Here is a 21,327-nt window from a genome sequence, read left to right on the forward strand (position 1 = left end):
ACACTCGCCAATCACCGCGTTGTTTAGGGGGTGTTAATGGCCCCGTCAGAGTACAGACTGTCAGGTTTCACACAACCGGTTGTGAATCTTGGGAATTTTGTCACCAAGTGATTTTGGGGGGGGCTCTGTTGATGAATTTATTTCAGCTTCCAGGGGAGGCGGGGGGGGGGGGGGGGGGGGGGGGAGGTACACAGAGGTGTGGTCTCTCCCTGAACCGAGGGATATGGGGGGGCGCACGGGAAAATGGTTTGAACCAAGGTGAGTCATAATCGGCCGAAATGGCGCAGCAGATTCAAGGGGCCGAATGGCCCAGTCTCTCCTAGTTCAGTGATACAGTGAGGGGATGTGGGGTATATCAGTGTGTTACAGTGAGGGGGTGTGGGGTATATCAGAGTGTTACAGTGAGGGGTGTGGGGTATATCAGAGTGTTACAGTGAGGGGTGTGGGGTATATCAGAGAGTGTTACAGTGAGGGGTGTGGGGTATATCAGAGTGTTACAGTGAGGGGTGTGGGGTATATCAGAGTGTTACAGTGAGGGGTGTGGGGTATATCAGAGAGTGTTACAGTGAGGGGTGTGGGGTATATCAGTGTTACAGTGAGGGGTGTGGGGTATATCAGTGTTACAGTGAGGGGTGTGAGGTATATCAGTGTTACAGTGAGGGGTGTGGGGTATATCAGAGAGTGTTACAGTGCGGGGTGTGGGGTATATCAGTGTGACAGTGAGGTGTGTGGGGTATATCAGTGTTACAGTGAGGGGTGTGGGGTCTATCAGTGTTACAGTGAGGGGTGTGAGGTATATCAGAGAGTGTTACAGTGCGGGTTGTGGGGTATATCAGTGTTACAGTGAGGGGTGTGGGGTATATCAGTGTTACAGTGAGGGGTGTGGGGTATATCAGTGTTACAATGAGGGGTGTGGGATATATCAGAGTGTTACAGTGGGGGGTGTCGGGGTATATCAGTGTGTTACAGTGAGGGGGTGTGGGGTATATCAGAGTGTTACAGTGAGGGGTGTGGGGTATATCAGAGTGTTACAGTGAGGGGTGTGGGGTATATCAGAGAGTGTTACAGTGAGGGGTGTGGGGTATATCAGTGTTACAGTGAGGGGTGTGAGGTATATCAGTGTTACAGTGAGGGGTGTGGGGTATATCAGAGAGTGTTACAGTGCGGGGTGTGGGGTATATCAGTGTGACAGTGAGGTGTGTGGGGTATATCAGTGTTACAGTGAGGGGTGTGGGGTCTATCAGTGTTACAGTGAGGGGTGTGAGGTATATCAGAGAGTGTTACAGTGCGGGTTGTGGGGTATATCAGTGTTACAGTGAGGGGTGTGGGGTATATCAGTGTTACAGTGAGGGGTGTGGGGTATATCAGTGTTACAATGAGGGGTGTGGGATATATCAGAGTGTTACAGTGGGGGGTGTCGGGGTATATCAGAGATGTTACAGTGAGGGGTGTGGGGTATATCAGAGTGTTACAGTGAGGGGTGTGGGGTATATCAGAGGGTGTTACAGTGAGGGGTGTAGGGTATTTCAGAGTGTTACAGTGAGGGGTGTGGTGTATATCAGTGTTACAGTGAGGGGTCTGGGGTATATCAAAGTGTTACAGTGAGGGGTGTTGGGGTATATCAGTGTTACAGTGACGGGTGTGGGGGATATCAGAGAGTGTTACAGTGAGGGGTGTGCGGTATATCAGTGTTACAGTGAGGGGTGTGGGGTATATCAGAGAGTGTTACAGTGAGGGGTGTCGGGGTATATCAGAGTGTTACAGTGAGGGGTGTGGGGTATATCAGAGTGTTACAGTGAGGAGTGTGGGGTATATCAGAGTGTTACAGTGAGGGGTGTGGGGTATATCAGAGAGTGTTACAGTGAGGGGTGTGGGGTATATCAGTGTTACAGTGAGGGGTGTGGGGTATATCAGAGTGTTACAGTGAGGGATTTGGGGTATATCAAAGTGTTACAGTGAGGGGTGTTGGGGTATATCAGTGTTACAGTGAGGGGTGTGGGGGATATCAGAGAGTGTTACAGTGAGGGGTGTGCGGTATATCAGTGTTACAGTGAGGGGTGTGGGGTATATCAGAGAGTGTTACAGTGAGGGGTGTGGGGTATATCAGTGTTACAGTGAGGGGTGTGGGGTATATCAGTGTTACAGTGAGGGGTGTGGGGTATATCAGTGTTACAGTGAGGGGTGTGGGGTATATCAGAGAGTGTTACAGTGAGGGGTGTGGGGTGTATCAGAGTGTTACAGTGAGGGGTCTGGGGTATATCAGAGAGCGTTACAGTGAGGGGTTTGGGGTATATCAGAGTGTTACAGTGAGGGCGTTCGGGGTATATCAGAGTGTTACAGAGAGGGGTGTGGGGTATATCAGAGTGTTGCAGTGAGGGGTGTGGGGTATATCAGTGTTACAGTGAGGGGTGTTGGGGTATATCAGTGTTACAGTGAGGGGTGTGGGGGATATCAGAGAGTGTTACAGTGAGGGGTGTGGGGTATATCAGTGTTACAGTGAGGGGTGTGGGGTATATCAGTGTTACAGTGAGGGGTGTGGGGTATATCAGTGTTACAGTGAGGGGTGTGGGGTATATCAGAGTGTTACAGTGAGGGGTGTGGGGTATATCAGTGTGTTACAGTGAGGGGTGTTGGGTATATCAGAGAGTGTTACAGTGAGGGGTGTGGGGTATATCAGTGTTACAGTGAGGGGTGTGGGGTATATCAGTGTTACAGTGAGGGGTGTGGGGTATATCAGTGTTACAGTGAGGGGTGTGGGGTATATCAGAGAGTGTTACAGTGAGGGGTGTGGGGTATATCAGTGTTACAGTGAGGGGTGTGGGGTATATCAGTGTTACAGTGAGGGGTGTGGAGTATATCAGTGTTACAGTGAGGGGTGTGGGGTATATCAGAGAGTGTTACAGTGAGGGGAGTGGGGTATATCAGTGTTACAGTGAGGGGTGTGGGGTATATCAGTGTTACAGTGAGGGGTGTGGGGTATATCAGAGTGTTACAGTGAGGGGTGTGGGGTATATCAGTGTTACAGTGAGGGGTGTGGGGTATATCAGTGTTACAGTGAGGGGTGTGGGGTATATCAGAGAGTGTTACAGTGAGGGGTGTGGGGTATATCAGTGTTACAGTGAGGGGTGTGGGGTATATCAGTGTTACAGTGAGGGGTGTGGGGTATATCAGTGTTACAGTGAGGGGTGTGGGGTATATCAGAGAGTGTTACAGTGAGGGGTTTGGGATATATCAGTGTTACAGTGAGGGTTGTGGGGTATATCAGTGTTACAGTGAGGGGTGTGGGGTATGTCAGTGTTGCAGTGAGGGTTGTGGTGTATAGCAGTGTTACAGTGAAGCGTGTGCGGTATATCAGAGTGTTACAGTGAGGGGTGTGGGGTATATCAGTGTTACAGTGAGGGGTGTGGGGTATATCAGAGAGTGTTACAGTGAGGGGTGTGGGGTGTATCAGAGTGTTACAGTGAGGGGTCTGGGGTATATCAGAGAGCGTTACAGTGAGGGGTTTGGGGTATATCAGAGTGTTACAGTGAGGGCGTTCGGGGTATATCAGAGTGTTACAGAGAGGGGTGTGGGGTATATCAGAGTGTTGCAGTGAGGGGTGTGGGGTATATCAGTGTTACAGTGAGGGGTGTTGGGGTATATCAGTGTTACAGTGAGGGGTGTGTGGGATATCAGAGAGTGTTACAGTGAGGGGTGTGGGGTATATCAGTGTTACAGTGAGGGGTGTGGGGTATATCAGTGTTACAGTGAGGGGTGTGGGGTATATCAGTGTTACAGTGAGGGGTGTGGGGTATATCAGAGTGTTACAGTGAGGGGTGTGGGGTATATCAGTGTGTTACAGTGAGGGGTGTTGGGTATATCAGAGAGTGTTACAGTGAGGGGTGTGGGGTATATCAGTGTTACAGTGAGGGGTGTGGGGTATATCAGTGTTACAGTGAGGGGTGTGGGGTATATCAGTGTTACAGTGAGGGGTGTGGGGTATATCAGAGAGTGTTACAGTGAGGGGTGTGGGGTATATCAGTGTTACAGTGAGGGGTGTGGGGTATATCAGTGTTACAGTGAGGGGTGTGGGGTATATCAGTGTTACAGTGAGGGGTGTGGGGTATATCAGAGAGTGTTACAGTGAGGGGAGTGGGGTATATCAGTGTTACAGTGAGGGGTGTGGGGTATATCAGTGTTACAGTGAGGGGTGTGGGGTATATCAGAGTGTTACAGTGAGGGGTGTGGGGTATATCAGTGTTACAGTGAGGGGTGTGGGGTATATCAGTGTTACAGTGAGGGGTGTGGGGTATATCAGAGAGTGTTACAGTGAGGGGCGTGGGGTATATTAGTGTTACAGTGAGGGGTGTGGGGTATATCAGTGTTACAGTGAGGGGTGTGGGGTATATCAGAGAGTGTTACAGAGAGGGGTGTGGGGTATATCAGTGTTACAGTGAGGGGTGTGGGGTATATCAGAGAGTGTTACAGTGAGGGGTGTGGGGTATATCAGTGTTACAGTGAGGGGTGTGGGGTATATCAGTGTTACAGTGAGGGGTGTGGGGTATATCAGTGTTACAGTGAGGGGTGTGGGGTATATCAGAGAGTGTTACAGTGAGGGGTTTGGGATATATCAGTGTTACAGTGAGGGGTGTGGGGTATATCAGTGTTACAGTGAGGGGTGTGGGGTATATCAGTGTTACAGTGAGGGTTGTGGTGTATAGCAGTGTTACAGTGAAGCGTGTGCGGTATATCAGAGTGTTACAGTGAGGGGTGTGGGTTATATCAGAGAGTGTTACAGTGAGGGGTGTGGGGTATATCAGTGTGTTACAGTGAGGGGTGTGGGGTATATCAGAGAGTGTTACAGTGAGGGGTGTGGGGTATATCAGAGAGTGTTACAGGTGAGGGGTGTGGGGTATATCAGTGTTACAGTGAGGGGTGTGGGGTATATCAGTGTTACAGTGAGGGGTGTGGGGTATATCAGAGAGTGTTACAGTGAGGGGTGTGGGGTATATCAGAGTGTTACAGTGAGGGGTGTGGGGTATATCAGTGTTACAGTGAGGGGTGTGGGGTATATCAGTGTTACAGTGAGGGGTGTGGGGTATATCAGTGTTACAGTGAGGGGTGTGGGGTATATCAGAGAGTGTTACAGTGAGGGGTGTGGGGTATATCAGTGTTACAGTGAGGGGTGTGGGGTATATCAGAGAGTGTTACAGTGAGGGGTTTGGGATATATCAGTGTTACAGTGAGGGGTGTGGGGTATATCAGTGTTACAGTGAGGGGTGTGGGGTATATCAGAGTGTTACAGTGAGGGGTGTGGTGTATATCAGTGTTACAGTGAGGGGTGTGGGGTATATCAGAGTGTGACAGTGCGGGGTGTGGGTTATATCAGAGTGTTACAGTGAGGGGTGTGGGGTATATCAGAGAGTGTTACAGTGAGGGGTGTGGGGTATATGAGTGTTACAGTGAGGGGTATGGGGTATATCAGTGTTACAGTGAGGGGTGTGGGGTATATCAGAGTGTTACAGTGAGGGGTGTGTGATATATCAGTGTGTTACAGTGAGGGGTGTGAGGTATATCAGTGTTACAGTGAGGGGTGTGGGGTATATCAGTGTTACAGTGAGGGGTGTGGGGTATATCAGAGAGTGTTACAGTGCGGGTTGTGGGGTATATCAGTGTTACAGTGAGGGGTGTGGGGTATATCAGTGTTACAGTGAGGGGTGTGGGGTATATCAGTGTTACAATGAGGGGTGTGGGATATATCAGAGTGTTACAGTGGGGGGTGTCGGGGTATATCAGAGATGTTACAGTGAGGGGTGTGGGGTATATCAGAGTGTTACAGTGAGGGGTGTGGGGTATATCAGAGGGTGTTACAGTGAGGGGTGTAGGGTATTTCAGAGTGTTACAGTGAGGGGTGTGGTGTATATCAGTGTTACAGTGAGGGGTCTGGGGTATATCAAAGTGTTACAGTGAGGGGTGTTGGGGTATATCAGTGTTACAGTGACGGGTGTGGGGGATATCAGAGAGTGTTACAGTGAGGGGTGTGCGGTATATCAGTGTTACAGTGAGGGGTGTGGGGTATATCAGAGAGTGTTACAGTGAGGGGTGTCGGGGTATATCAGAGTGTTACAGTGAGGGGTGTGGGGTATATCAGAGTGTTACAGTGAGGAGTGTGGGGTATATCAGAGTGTTACAGTGAGGGGTGTGGGGTATATCAGAGACTGTTACAGTGAGGGGTGTGGGGTATATCAGTGTTACAGTGAGGGGTGTGGGGTATATCAGAGTGTTACAGTGAGGGGTTTGGGGTATATCAAAGTGTTACAGTGAGGGGTGTTGGGGTATATCAGTGTTACAGTGAGGGGTGTGGGGGATATCAGAGAGTGTTACAGTGAGGGGTGTGCGGTATATCAGTGTTACAGTGAGGGGTGTGGGGTATATCAGAGAGTGTTACAGTGAGGGGTGTGGGGTATATCAGTGTTACAGTGAGGGGTGTGGGGTATATCAGTGTTACAGTGAGGGGTGTGGGGTATATCAGTGTTACAGTGAGGGGTGTGGGGTATATCAGAGAGTGTTACAGTGAGGGGTGTGGGGTGTATCAGAGTGTTACAGTGAGGGGTCTGGGGTATATCAGAGAGCGTTACAGTGAGGGGTTTGGGGTATATCAGAGTGTTACAGTGAGGGCGTTCGGGGTACATCAGAGTGTTACAGAGAGGGGTGTGGGGTATATCAGAGTGTTGCAGTGAGGGGTGTGGGGTATATCAGTGTTACAGTGAGGGGTGTTGGGGTATATCAGTGTTACAGTGAGGGGTGTGGGGGATATCAGAGAGTGTTACAGTGAGGGGTGTGGGGTATATCAGTGTTACAGTGAGGGGTGTGGGGTATATCAGTGTTACAGTGAGGGGTGTGGGGTATATCAGTGTTACAGTGAGGGGTGTGGGGTATATCAGAGTGTTACAGTGAGGGGTGTGGGGTATATCAGTGTGTTACAGTGAGGGGTGTTGGGTATATCAGATAGTGTTACAGTGAGGGGTGTGGGGTATATCAGTGTTACAGTGAGGGGTGTGGGGTATATCAGTGTTACAGTGAGGGGTGTGGGGTATATCAGTGTTACAGTGAGGGGTGTGGGGTATATCAGAGAGTGTTACAGTGAGGGGTGTGGGGTATATCAGTGTTACAGTGAGGGGTGTGGGGTATATCAGTGTTACAGTGAGGGGTGTGGGGTATATCAGTGTTACAGTGAGGGGTGTGGGGTATATCAGAGAGTGTTACAGTGAGGGGAGTGGGGTATATCAGTGTTACAGTGAGGGGTGTGGGGTATATCAGTGTTACAGTGAGGGGTGTGGGGTATATCAGAGTGTTACAGTGAGGGGTGTGGGGTATATCAGTGTTACAGTGAGGGGTGTGGGGTATATCAGTGTTACAGTGAGGGGTGTGGGGTATATCAGAGAGTGTTACAGTGAGGGGCGTGGGGTATATCAGTGTTACAGTGAGGGGTGTGGGGTATATCAGTGTTACAGTGAGGGGTGTGGGGTATATCAGAGAGTGTTACAGTGAGGGGTGTGGGGTATATCAGTGTTACAGTGAGGGGTGTGGGGTATATCAGTGTTACTGTGAGGGGTGTGGGGTATATCAGTGTTACAGTGAGGGGTGTGGGGTATATCAGAGAGTGTTACAGTGAGGGGTTTGGGATATATCAGTGTTACAGTGAGGGTTGTGGGGTATATCAGTGTTACAGTGAGGGGTGTGGGGTATGTCAGTGTTACAGTGAGGGTTGTGGTGTATAGCAGTGTTACAGTGAAGCGTGTGCGGTATATCAGTGTGTTACAGTGAGGGGTGTGGGGTATATCAGTGTTACAGTGAGGGGTGTGGGGTATATCAGAGAGTGTTACAGTGAGGGGTGTGGGGTGTATCAAAGTGTTACAGTGAGGGGTCTGGGGTATATCAGAGAGCGTTACAGTGAGGGGTTTGGGGTATATCAGAGTGTTACAGTGAGGGCGTTCGGGGTATATCAGAGTGTTACAGAGAGGGGTGTGGGGTATATCAGAGTGTTGCAGTGAGGGGTGTGGGGTATATCAGTGTTACAGTGAGGGGTGTTGGGGTATATCAGTGTTACAGTGAGGGGTGTGGGGGATATCAGAGAGTGTTACAGTGAGGGGTGTGGGGTATATCAGTGTTACAGTGAGGGGTGTGGGGTATATCAGTGTTACAGTGAGGGGTGTGGGGTATATCAGTGTTACAGTGAGGGGTGTGGGGTATATCAGAGTGTTACAGTGAGGGGTGTGGGGTATATCAGTGTGTTACAGTGAGGGGTGTTGGGTATATCAGAGAGTGTTACAGTGAGGGGTGTGGGGTATATCAGTGTTACAGTGAGGGGTGTGGGGTATATCAGTGTTACAGTGAGGGGTGTGGGGTATATCAGTGTTACAGTGAGGGGTGTGGGGTATATCAGAGAGTGTTACAGTGAGGGGTGTGGGGTATATCAGTGTTACAGTGAGGGGTGTGGGGTATATCAGTGTTACAGTGAGGGGTGTGGGGTATATCAGTGTTACAGTGAGGGGTGTGGGGTATATCAGAGAGTGTTACAGTGAGGGGAGTGGGGTATATCAGTGTTACAGTGAGGGGTGTGGGGTATATCAGTGTTACAGTGAGGGGTGTGGGGTATATCAGAGTGTTACAGTGAGGGGTGTGGGGTATATCAGTGTTACAGTGAGGGGTGTGGGGTATATCAGTGTTACAGTGAGGGGTGTGGGGTATATCAGAGAGTGTTACAGTGAGGGGCGTGGGGTATATTAGTGTTACAGTGAGGGGTGTGGGGTATATCAGTGTTACAGTGAGGGGTGTGGGGTATATCAGAGAGTGTTACAGTGAGGGGTGTGGGGTATATCAGTGTTACAGTGAGGGGTGTGGGGTATATCAGTGTTACAGTGAGGGGTGTGGGGTATATCAGTGTTACAGTGAGGGGTGTGGGGTATATCAGAGAGTGTTACAGTGAGGGGTGTGGGGTATATCAGAGTGTTACAGTGAGGGGTGTGGGGTATATCAGAGAGTGTTACAGTGAGGGGTGTGGGGTATATCAGTGTGTTACAGTGAGGGGTGTGGGGTATATCAGAGAGTGTTACAGTGAGGGGTGTGGGGTATATCAGAGAGTGTTACAGTGAGGGGTGTGGGGTATATCAGTGTTACAGTGAGGGGTGTGGGGTATATCAGTGTTACAGTGAGGGGTGTGGGGTATATCAGAGAGTGTTACAGTGAGGGGTGTGGGGTATATCAGAGAGTGTTACAGTGAGGGGTGTGGGGTATATCAGTGTTACAGTGAGGGGTGTGGGGTATATCAGAGAGTGTGACAGTGCGGGGTGTGGGTTATATCAGAGTGTTACAGTGAGGGGTGTGGGGTATATCAGAGAGTGTTACAGTGAGGGGTGTGGGGTATATCAGTGTTACAGTGAGGGGTATGGGGTATATCAGTGTTACAGTGAGGGGTGTGGGGTATATCAGAGTGTTACAGTGAGGGGTGTGTGATATATCAGTGTGTTACAGTGAGGGGTGTGAGGTATATCAGTGTTACAGTGAGGGGTGTGGGGTATATCAGTGTTACAGTGAGGGGTGTGGGGTATATCAGAGAGTGTTACAGTGAGGGGTGTGGGGTATATCAGAGAGTGTTACAGTGAGGGGTGTGGGGTATATCAGTGTTACAGTGAGGGGTGTGGGGTATATCAGAGAGTGTTCCAGTGAGGGGTGTGGGGTATATCAGTGTTACAGTGAGGGGTGTGGGGTATATCAGAGAGTGTTACAGTGAGGGGTGTGGGGTATATCAGAGTGTGACAGTGAGGGGTGTGGGGTATATCAGAGTGTTACAGTGAGGGGTGTGGGGTATATCAGTGTTACAGTGAGGGGTGTGGGGTATATCAGAGTGTGACAGTGAGGGGTGTGGGGTGTATCAGTGTTACAGTGAGGGGTGTGGGGTATATCAGAGAGTTACAGTGAGGGGTGTGGGGTGCATCAGTGTTACAGTGAGGGGTGTGGGGTATATCAGAGAGTGTTACAGTGAGTGGTGTGGGGTATATCAGAGTGTTACAGTGAGGGTTGTGGTATATATCAGAGTGTTACAGTGAGGGGTGTGGGGTATATCAGTGTTACAGTGAGGGGTGTGGGGTATATCAGAGTGTTACAGTGAGGGGTGTGGGGTATATCAGTGTGTTACAGTGAGGGGTGTGGGGTATATCAGTGTTACAGTGAGGGGTGTGGCGTATATCAGAGAGTGTTACAGTGAGGGGTGTGGGGTATATCAGAGTGTGACAGTGAGGGGTGTGGGGTATATCAGAGTGTTACAGTGAGGGGTGTGGGGTATATCAGTGTTACAGTGAGGGGTGTGGGGTATATCAGAGTGTGACAGTGAGGGGTGTGGGGTGTATCAGTGTTACAGTGAGGGGTGTGGGGTATATCAGAGAGTTACAGTGAGGGGCGTGGGGTGTATCAGTGTTACATTGAGGGGTGTGGGTATATCAGAGAGTGTTACAGTGAGGGGTGTGGGGTATATCAGAGTGTTACAGTGAGGGTTGTGGTATATATCAGAGTGTTACAGTGAGGGGTGTGGGGTATATCAGTGTTACAGTGAGGGGTGTGGGGTATATCAGAGTGTTACAGTGAGGGGTGTAGGGTATATCAGTGTGTTACAGTGAGGGGTGTGGGGTATATCAGTGTTACAGTGAGGGGTGAGCGGTATATCAGTGTGTTACAGTGAGGGGTGTGTGGTATATCAGAGAGTGTTACAGTGAGGGGTGTGGGGTTTATCAGTGTTACAGTGAGGGGTGTGGGGTATATCAGTGTTACAGTGAGGGGTGTGGGGTATATCAGTGTTACAGTGAGGGGTGTGGGGTATATCAGAGTGTTACAGTGAGGGGTGTGGGGTATATCAGTGTTACAGTGAGGGGTGTGGGGTATATCAGAGTGTTACAGTGAGGGGTGTGGGGTATATCAGTGTTACAGTGAGGGGTGTGGGGTATATAAGAGAGTGTTACAGTGAGGGGTGTGGGGTATATCAGAGTGTTACAGTGAGGGGTGTGGGGTATATCAGAGTGTTACAGTGAGGGGTGTGGGGTATATCAGTGTTACAGTGAGGGGTGTGGGGTATATCAGAGTGTTACAGTGAGGGGTGTGGGGTATATCAGAGAGTGTTACAGTGAGGGGTGTGGGGTATATCAGAGAGTGTTACAGTGAGGGGTGTGGGGTATATCAGAGAGTGTTACAGTGAGGGTTGTGGGGTATATCAGAGAGTGTTACAGTGAGGGGCGTGGGGTATATCAGAGAGTGTTACAGTGAGGGTTGTGGGGTATATCAGAGAGTGTTACAGTGAGGGGTGTGGGGTATATCAGAGTGTTACAGTGAGGGGTGTGGGGTATATCAGTGTTACAGTGAGGGGTGTGGGGTATATCAGAGTGTTACAGTGAGGGGTGTGGGGTATATCAGAGAGTGTTACAGTGAGGGTGTGGGGTATATCAGAGAGTGTTACAGTGAGGGGTGTGGGGTATATCAGAGAGTGTTACAGTGAGGGTTGTGGGGTATATCAGAGAGTGTTACAGTGAGGGGTGTGGGGTATATCAGTGTTACAGTGAGGGGTGTGGGGTATATCAGTGTTACAGTGAGGGGTGTGGGGTATATCAGAGTGTTACAGTGAGGTGTGTGGGGTATATCAGTGTTACAGTGAGGGGTGTGGGGTATATCAGTGTGTTACAGTGAGGGGTGTGGGGTATATCAGAGAGTGTTACAGTGAGGGGTGTGGGGTATATCAGTGTTACAGTGAGGGGTGTGGGGTATATCAGTGTTACAGTGAGGGGTGTGGGGTATATCAGTGTTATGGTGAGGGGTGTGGGGTATATCAGTGTTACAGTGAGGGGTGTGGGGTATATCAGTGTTACAGTGAGGGGTGTGGGGTATATCAGAGTGTCACAGTGAGGGGTGTGGGGTATATCAGTGTTACTGTGAGGGGTGTGGGGTATATCAGAGAGTGTTACAGTGAGGGATGGAGCTATTTTGCTACAGGGATAGGAATAGTGCCTCTGCCGTTACTCCTGGCCTCATTCCTGCTGGTTTTATGGAGAGGTGTGTGCCCGTCTCTGTCGCTAATCTTCCTTTCTCCTCTCTAGGACTGAGTTGGTCTTCTGGCGGGGTCAAAACAGAAGGACACTCCAGCTGGGCCTCTTCCCTCCGGCCTGTGTGACCACCTGTCCGAGCCGCTGTAGTCCTTTCATCAGCCGACCTCTGGGGGGCAGCCTGATCCACACCGGACACGGCGACATCAACCCACGGTGCTCCTGGGGGTTCCCGGACAAAGTGAACGAGTACGTCCGCTCTTCCTCGGCTAATTCCGGGCCGCCATCGGGAAAATCTCAACCTCCGTGCTTGAGCCGGCCTTGGAGCGTTCCCGTTTATTGGTCCTTGCTCCTGGATTTGGGAGGTGTTACCTGAGTGGGGCTTCAGTGGGATGAGGGCCGTCCAATCCTCCTCTTGGCATCAGCAGGCAAGAGGTCAAAGGGTGAAACTCTGAGGGGGTCGTTTGATATATGTTGGCAGGGGTACCACGGTAACCGGGGGCGGGGGGGGGGGGGGGGGGTTCAATCTCTGCCCGGCAACAACAATGCGCAGTCTCACGGAGTTGCGGCCGGCTCCAGTTACGTTGGCATCCTCCCCTTTCCCCCGCCCCCTCCGAAGGACGTTCGCGAGGAAGGCATTCCGGCCCATCTTTGTCGTCTTGTCATCTTGACTCGACAGCCCATCCCCCCCCCTGTATCCTGGTTTCCCGGATCTTGCCATTCCGGACTCCTATCCTTGTGCATCTCAGCTGAACATCCCCCCTGCCTCCCTACCGCCCGCGCTCCCCCCCCCCTCCCCCTCAGCCCACCCCGCACCTACATCACCCAAGCGTTGATGTTCCACAACTCCTGCAGGCTGTGGCGTAGTGTGCCATTGTTACTGGTGTAGCAATTATTACGATCCCAGACCAGACCATACCCCAACGGTGGCTCGGATACTGGACAGATGCGCCAATATTTTATTTTAATTTTGTAAGGCTGTGAGGGAATGTTAACTGGCTCCAGGAGTGACTTCACGGACAAATAGAGATATGGTGTATGAAAACAAACTTTATTACTAACACGGGATTAAAATATCTTCAACATCACACTACCAAATCATAGAATTTACAGTGCTGAAGGAGGCCATTCGGCCCATCGAGTCTGCATCGGCCCTTACAAAGAGCACCCTACTGAAGCCCACATATCGACCCTATCTCCGTAGCCCAGTAACCCCCACTTAACATTTTTTGGACACTAAGGGGCAGTTTAGCGCGGCCAATCTACCTAACCCGCACATCTTTGGACTGTGGGAGGAAACCGGAGCACCATGAGGAAACCCACGCACACACGGGGAGGATGTGCAGACTCCGCACAGACAGTGACCCAACCCAGAATCGAACCTGGGACCCTGGAGCTGTGAAGCAACTGTGCTAACCACTGTGCTACCGTGCTGCCCAGGGGTAAATAGCTTACAATTACCCCTTGCTAATCAATACAACATTAACCGTTAACTGCTATCTTTACTTCCATTCAAATAACAAACCATCTCTTTACCCAATCCACTTTTAAATACAGTTCGCAGATCCAGGCAAACTTGCTTACGTTTGGGACTGTTGTAAGAGATAGACCTGGAGCCTGTCTAATGCAGGATGTCTCGCTGAAGTCTTCAGGAACTATCTTCATGGTTTGGCTTCCAGGAACCAACCAAATAATCTCTCCTTCTCTGCTAAAATGCCTAGTACTCCAGCTCCTCCCATTAGTTACATCTTCTTACTAACTGAACACAAAGGCCTCTAATTAAATAATCCACAGGGAACCCTCTTAATCCAAACGCAAGTCCATTTGCCCAAGCTTTTATGATGCTTTAATTACACCTCTGGCTCCCAAAACGCCTAGCTGTCCTGCAAACCAGGATTTTTAAAAAGGTGACTGCAGCAGTTATACACACAGTAACCCAGGCGTTTAACCCTCACTGCACCAAGGATATATAATACAATACATCTGAAATTCTTACATTCAGTTTACAATCCAGAGACCCAGGGTAATTCTTTCGGGACCTGAGGTTCAAATCCCACAACGGGGGAAATGTTTGTCCAGTAAAAATCTGGAATTATAAGGCTGCTGATGACCATTGTCGATCTGGTTCACTAACGTCTCCTTTAGGGAGGGGAAATCTGCCGTCCTTACCCCGGTCTGGCCTACATGTGACTCCGGACTCGGACAGCGGTGTGGCTGACACTCAGCTGCCCGTCTGGACTGACCTAGCGAGCCCCACTGAGTTCAAGGGTCGCCGGGGATGGGCAACAAATGCTGGCCTCGCCCAGCGATGCCCGCATCCCGCAAGTGATAAAATGAAACACTGACCAACCCTCTCTGATCTTGCAGGAAAGTGTGGAGTTACCTACCAGAAAATTGCAACCCAATCCAGCTGCTGAAGATTTCGGGTAAGTTGACCAATCGAGGGCTCGGGTGGGCCTGGCATGTGACCAGACCTGGAGTGATGGGACTGACGAGGGAAGTGAAGGCGCTATTGCCAAGTTTGCGGAGGACGCAAAGATAGGCGAGAGGCAAGTTGTGAGGATGACCCAAAGAGTCGACAGAGGGATATTCGCATGGGAGTGTCCCTTTCAGAAATGTTTTGTATTATCAAATGGCTTCAGTGATGTCATTGTGTGGGTGGAGCTGGGCTGTGGCACCGGGCTTTTAGTTTCGTTCTTGAGCTGGGCTGTGGCTCTGGGCTTTTAATTTCGTTTTTGAGCTGGGCTGTGGCTCTGAGTTTTACTTACGGTTTACATTTGGAAGCTGGATTCAGACAGAGAAGCCTGTCCTGTCTTTCCACCTCTGCATGTTAAATGTATCTGTGGCTGTGGCTCTGGGCTTTTAATTTCGTTTTTGAGCTGGGCTGTGGCTCTGAGTTTTACTTACGGTTTACATTTGGAAGCTGGATTCAGACAGAGAAGCCTGTCCTGTCTTTCCACCTCTGCATGTTAAAGGTATCTGTGGCTGTGGCTCTGGGCTTTTAATTTCGTTTTTGAGCTGGGCTGTGGCTCTGAGTTTTACTTACGGTTTACATTTGGAAGCTGGATTCAGACAGAGAAGCCTGTCCTGTCTTTCCACCTCTGCATGTTAAAGGTATCTGTGGCTGTGGCTCTGGGCTTTTAATTTCGTTTTTGAGCTGGGCTGTGGCTCTGAGTTTTACTTACGGTTTACATTTGGAAGCTGGATTCAGACAGAGAAGCCTGTCCTGTCTTTCCACCTCTGCATGTTAAAGGTATCTGTGGCTGTGGCTCTGGGCTTTTAATTTCGTTTTTGAGCTGGGCTGTGGCTCTGAGTTTTACTTACGGTTTACATTTGGAAGCTGGATTCAGACAGAGAAGCCTGTCCTGTCTTTCCACCTCTGCATGTTAAAGGTATCTCCAGATCACTTGATAACTTCAAAGTAATAACTGTTTCCTGGAAGGAATTGAAACTTACTGTTTTGTGGTAAAAGTGTGTTTTGGCTTATGGATGTTGTTACTTGATTGAAACAGTAAAGGGAATTTATCAAGGGTTATATATAGAGTACTGTAGCTGTGTGGGGTATTTATGCTTGTAGTTGATAAAAATTGCTTACTGCGTGTGTTTACAAAAATGTTAACTGAATTCGTAGAATAAATTTTGTTTTTGATTGAAAGTGCTTAAGGCCGCTGTTGAATGACACCTGGTGGGTAGACCCTTGTGCTCATCGTAACCAAAACCTATAAACAGTTGTGGGTCAGGTGAACTCCATGATCTAATGGGGCTGGTTTAGCACAGTGGGCTGAACAGCTGGCTTGTAACGCAGAACAAGGCCAGCAGCGCGGGTTCAATTCCCGTACCGGCCTCCCCGAACAGGCGCCGCAATGTGGCGACAAGGGGCTTTTCACAGTAACTTAATTGCAGCCTACTTGTGACAATAAGTGATTATTATTATCATTATTAAACTTTGGAGTTTTCTAAACCCTGGCCCATAACAATATGGACAGGTTAAATTGGGCAAAAGCTTGGCCGATGGAGCGTGGTGTCGGAATACGTGAAGTTGTGCACTTTGGTAGGAAGAATAAAGAAGCTGAATATTATTTAAATGGAGAGAGATTGCAGAAAGCCGCAGCCGAGAGGGATTTGGGAGTATATAAATCACAAAAAGCTAGCCTGGGAAGGCCAAAGGAATGTTGGCCTTTATTTCAAAGGGATTGTGGATAAAAATAGGGAAGTCTTGCTAGAACTACAAAGCACGAGTTAGACCACACCTGGAATACTGCGAACAGTTTTGGTCCCCTTATCTAAGGAAGGATATACCGGCATTGGAGGCCGTCCAGAGAAGGTTCACTCGGTTGATCCCGGGTAGGGAGGGATTTTCCCATGAGGAGAGGTTGAGTAGGTTGGGCCTGTCCTCACTGGGAGTTTAGAAGGATGAGAGGCGACCTTATTGAGACGTATCGGATTCTCAGGGGGTTTGACAGGATCGATGCTGAGAGGTTGTTTCCCCTTGTGGGAGAGTCTGGGACCAGAGGGCAGAATCTCAGAGTGAGGGGGGGGGGGGGGGGGGTCGCCCATTTCAGACAGGGATGAGGAGGAATTTCTTCTCTCAGAGGGGAGTGAATCTGTGGAATTCTTTACCGCAGAGCGCTGTCGAGGCCGGGTCGCTAAGTAGGTTCAAGGCCGAGGCTGTTAATCAGTGAGGGGATCGAGGGTTACGCGGAGAAGGCGGGAAAGCGGAGTTGAGGATTATCCATAGAACAAGTTAGTGATCAATCGAAGTCCTATAATGCAGAAGGAGGCCATTCGGCCCGTCGAGTCTGCACCGACCCTGTGAAAGATATCCCTACTTAGGCACACTCCCCTGCCCTATCCTCGCAACCCCACTTACCCATCTTTGGACACTTAAGGAGCAATTTAGCACGGCCAATCCTAAATCATGGCCTTCATGAATAAGCTCAGCCGGTTCGCGTTGTAGGCTTCGTTCAGCTCCTCGATCGAGCTGGTCAGCCAACTGAGCTAGACCGACCCCGGCTCAGGTTATTCAGTGAAGGCCCCGCCTTCTCAACCTTCCCTCGCCTGAGGTGTGGGTGACCCTCAGGTTCAATCACCACCCAGGGAGTCAGCTCTCCCCCCCTCAAAGGGGAAAGCAGCCTCTGGTCATCTGGGACTGTGGCGACTTTGCTTACGTCGGGGTCTGGAATGGGCTGCCGGGGGGGGGTTGCTGGAGGCCGGTGCGATCGAGGCGGCCGAGAGCGAGCTTGAGGATTATTTGAATAGAAACAAGATGCAGGGTTTTTGGTAAAAGGCACTAAGTCACGATGCTCGTACAGAGAGCCGGTACAGAGACGATGGGCTGAATGGCCTCCTCCTGCACCGTAGGGACTCTGCGATTCAAGTCCCGCTCCAGACTCTGGATCAAGGTATCCATGCCAATACTCCCAGTGCCAGTACTGAGGGAATGCTGCACAGTCAGAGGGTCAGGACTGAGGGAGTGCCGCACTGTCAGAGGGTCAGTACTGAGGGAGCGCCGCACTGTCAGAGGGTCAGTACTGAGGGAGTGCTGCACTGTCAGAGGGTCAGGACTGAGGGAGTGCCGCACTGTCAGAGGGTCAGTACTGAGGGAGCGCCGCACTGTCAGAGGGTCAGGACTGAGGGAGTGCCGCACTGTCAGAGGGTCAGTACTGAGGGAGTGCTGCACTGTCAGAGGGTCAGTACTGAGGAAGTGCCGCACTGTCAGAGGGTCAGTACTGAGGGAGTGCTGCACTGTCAGAGGGTCAGCACTGAGGAAGTGCCGCACTGTCAGAGGATCAGTACTGAGGGAGTGCCGCACTGTCAGAGGGTCAGTACTGAGGGGATGCGGCACTGTCAGAGGGTCAGTACTGAGGGAGTGCTGCACTGTCAGAGCGTCAGTACTGAGGGAGTGCTGCACTGTCAGAGGGTCAGTACTGAGGGAGCGCTGCACTGTCAGAGGGTCAGTACTGAGGGAGTGCTGCACTGTCAGAGGGTCAGGACTGAGGGAGTGCCACACTGTCAGAGGGTCAGTACTGAGGGAGTGCTGCACTGTCAGAGGGGCAGTACTGAGTGAGTGCCGCACTGTCAGAGGGTCAGTACTGAGGGAGTCCCGCACTGTCAGAGGGCCAGTACTGAGGGAGTGCTGCACTGTCAGAGGGTCAGTACTGAGGGAGTGCCGCACTGTCAGAGGGTCAGTACCGAGGGAGTGCCGCACTGTCAGAGGACCAGTACTGAGGGAATGCCGCACTGTCAGAGGGTCAGTACTGAGGGAGTGCTGCACTGTCTGAGGGTCAGTACTGAGGGAGTGCTGCACTGTCAGGGGGTCAGTACTGAGGGAGTGCCGCACTGTCAGAGGGTCAGTACTGAGGGAGTGCCGCACTGTCAGAGGGTCAGTACTGAGGGAGTGCTGCACTGTCAGAGGGTCAGTACTGAGGGAGTGCTGCACTGTCAGAGGGGCAGTACTGAGGGAGTGCCGCACTGTCAGAGGGTCAGTACTGAGGGAGTGCCGCACCGTCAGAGGGTCAGTACTGAGGGAGTGCCGCACTGTCCGAGGAGCAGTACTGAGGGAGTGCTGCACTGTCAGAGATGCCATCTTTCAGATGAGAAGTTGGACAGAGGTGGGTGTAGACAGATCCCACTATTTCGAAGCGGGTTTCTGGGCCTTTGGGAACAGAGTGAAGTGGCTCCTAGATGTTTTCAGGGCAGAGGAAGATTTGTCACGAAGTTCCCCAGGATCAGTGAATGGAACCTCTGTTCTTCCGAATAAACCTGTGATGGCCAACCTCGGCGAGCGAGTCGGCCGCGTGAGTGACCCTCCCTCATCTCAGGGGGCCGCACGATTGGAATCGGGCCTCGTTCGCTAACCGTGACCCCAAGAATTAGATTAAATACATTTAATACGCAACGAATATTTCAGAGCGAGTTATAGAATATGCTGAATCGTTTATATATTGAAAGAACCGTCATCGACTTCAAACGGTCAAAACAGAATAAATATTGACACTCTGGATGCATAGGGAGCTCACGGCTCTCAGTCAGTGTGAGCGATCGGCACCCACCTCACTTCACCCTCCCTCGCTTCACGGGCGAATCATTTCAGCCAAACCGGTAGGATAAAAGCTAAGTGGGCGGATATTGGCAAAATGTGCCGATCCCGCGCGTGGGCAACGGTCAACAAAATGCCAGTGGGGCCGCACGTGCCACCACCCCCCCCCCCTCAACCGGGCCCCGGGTTGCCCACAGCTCGCCTCGACCTCGGGTCCGCGGCGGGCACCGTTTCAAAGTCTGTGGATGCTGCCTGGCCCGCTGAGTTTACCCAGCATTCTCTGTTCCCGTATTGCCCAAGTTGGCCGAATGGGCAGGCAGGCGGCAGCTGAAGTTCAGTGCCGAGAGCAGATTCATTCCGGTCGGAACGGCGGCGGGGCGGGGGGGGGGGGTAACGATTCTTAAAGGGGGCACGGGAGCAGAGGGACTAGGGCGTACACGGGCGTAGATCATTGAAGGGGGCAAGATAGGTGGAGAGAACAGTTCATAAAGCAGAGAGGATCCTGGGATTTATTAATAGGGGCAGAGAGTACAAGAGCAAGGAGGTTATGCGGAGGGAATCAGACTGTTAAGTGAAAAGGGGAGAAGGCAGGGAGGAATGGCGATAGGTTTTCATTCTGAGGGCCATTGCGGACACGATGGACCGAATGTCCTCCTCCTGCACTGCAACAGTTCTGTGATTTGTGTTCTCTCCAATTATGGGATCTTGCTGTGCGCAAATTGGTTCTAAAGCACATCGTGAGACCATGAAGGGCGCTATTGAAATGTAGTGGATAGCGGGTGTAAAAGGCATGATCGTATTGAATGGTGGAACAGACTCGACGAAGTCTATCTTCCTCGTCTGCGTAAGGGTCTCGTGCGTCGCCAGCAAGCGCTCTCCGGTGTAGGGTACCATTTTCTAACCAGGCCCCGGCCTGTATCTGTGTTTGGATCCTCAGGCCTCTCCCGAAGCCTCGACTCGAACATCGACAACAAGGAGGAGTTGGCCGAGATCCCGCAAGGCCCGGAGCCTAACTCGAAGGCCGCCTCGAGGGAGCGCTCCCGACAGATCAGCGCGGAGGCCGTGGCTTACCGGCAGGCCAGGGGGCAAGGGAACGGGAGGCCGAGGAAAGGGGCCCGGGAGGACGGGCGGCGCCGGGCCGCCGAGGCCGAAGATGCGCTGGGCAAGCTGCGGCTGAAACCCGCACAGCCCAGGCCTAACTGTTGGTCCATGCACTGGCCCCAGGTGGATTTCCAGCTGCCTGGCCTGCAGCCCAGGCAGGACCAGGAGGCTGCTGGCCGGTTGACGTTCGAGGCCCAGCCCAAAGCGGCCACCCCTCATTACCACCACGCTGAGCAGAAGAAGGATGCCAGGGCCCCGAGGCCTAGCGAGCACCAAGCCAGACCCCGAGGTCCCAGGGGCAATTACCTACACAAGGCAAAGTCCGAGGAAACGGGGATTAACCAGCAGGGAAGCGGCCCCAGCCTACAGGACAAACTTAACCGCGTACGTTACCACTGAGAAAACCATTGGTGACAGCTGATCTCCCACGGTGACCGTCACATATGTAGCCTCAGAGACAACAGGGACGGGTGGCGGGAGAGAATATTGTGGGGGGAAGGGCTGAGTGGGGGACGGGACGAGTGGGGAGCGAGGAGGATGGGGAGGGCGGTGGGAGGGGATGAGTGGGGAGCATGTGGGGAAAACGGGCTGAGTGGGTAGAGCGGGGGAGTGGGCAGGGGGGGAGTGAGTCGGGGGAGGGGCTGAGTGGGGGAGGGGCTGAGTGGGGGAGGGGCTGAGTGGGGGAGGGGCTGAGTGGGGGAGGGGCTGAGTGGGGGAGGGGCTGAGTGGGGGAGGGGCTGAACTGGGGAGGGGCAGAGTGGGAGAGGGGAAAGGTGTGGTGTGTTGTGAGATCTCTTACACATTACACCTCCCCATGCAGAACCCCTTATAACCCCCCATGGGGACCCCCTTACACCCCCCCTTGCGGACCCCCTTACACCCCCCCATGCAAACCCCCTTACACCCCCCCCATGCAGACCCCCTTACACACCCCCATGCAGACCCCCTTACACCCCCCCCCATGCAAACCCCCTTACACCCCCCCCCCATGCAGACCCCCTTACACCCCCCCATGCAGACCCCCTTACACCCCCCCATGCAGACCCCCCCCCCATGCAGACCCCCTTACACCCCCCAATGCAGACCCCCTTACACAGGAAGTACTCTGCTCTATCCATTTTT

The 21,327-nt window shown here is 51.7% G+C and overlaps 1 protein-coding gene across 1 annotated transcript in view; it reads left to right on the forward strand.

Annotated features, from left to right (window-relative positions):
* Positions 1-21,327, forward strand: part of LOC140404721 (activated CDC42 kinase 1-like) — a 98,702-nt gene that overhangs the window by 37,464 nt on the left and 39,911 nt on the right. The window contains 3 exon segments of the mRNA XM_072493403.1: positions 12,120-12,314; positions 14,433-14,491; positions 20,042-20,589. Coding sequence (XP_072349504.1) covers positions 12,120-12,314; positions 14,433-14,491; positions 20,042-20,589 — 802 coding nt within the window.

Source organism: Scyliorhinus torazame, chromosome 31 (assembly GCF_047496885.1).
Source record: "Scyliorhinus torazame isolate Kashiwa2021f chromosome 31, sScyTor2.1, whole genome shotgun sequence".
In the NCBI taxonomy this organism is placed as follows: Eukaryota; Metazoa; Chordata; class Chondrichthyes; order Carcharhiniformes; family Scyliorhinidae; genus Scyliorhinus; species Scyliorhinus torazame.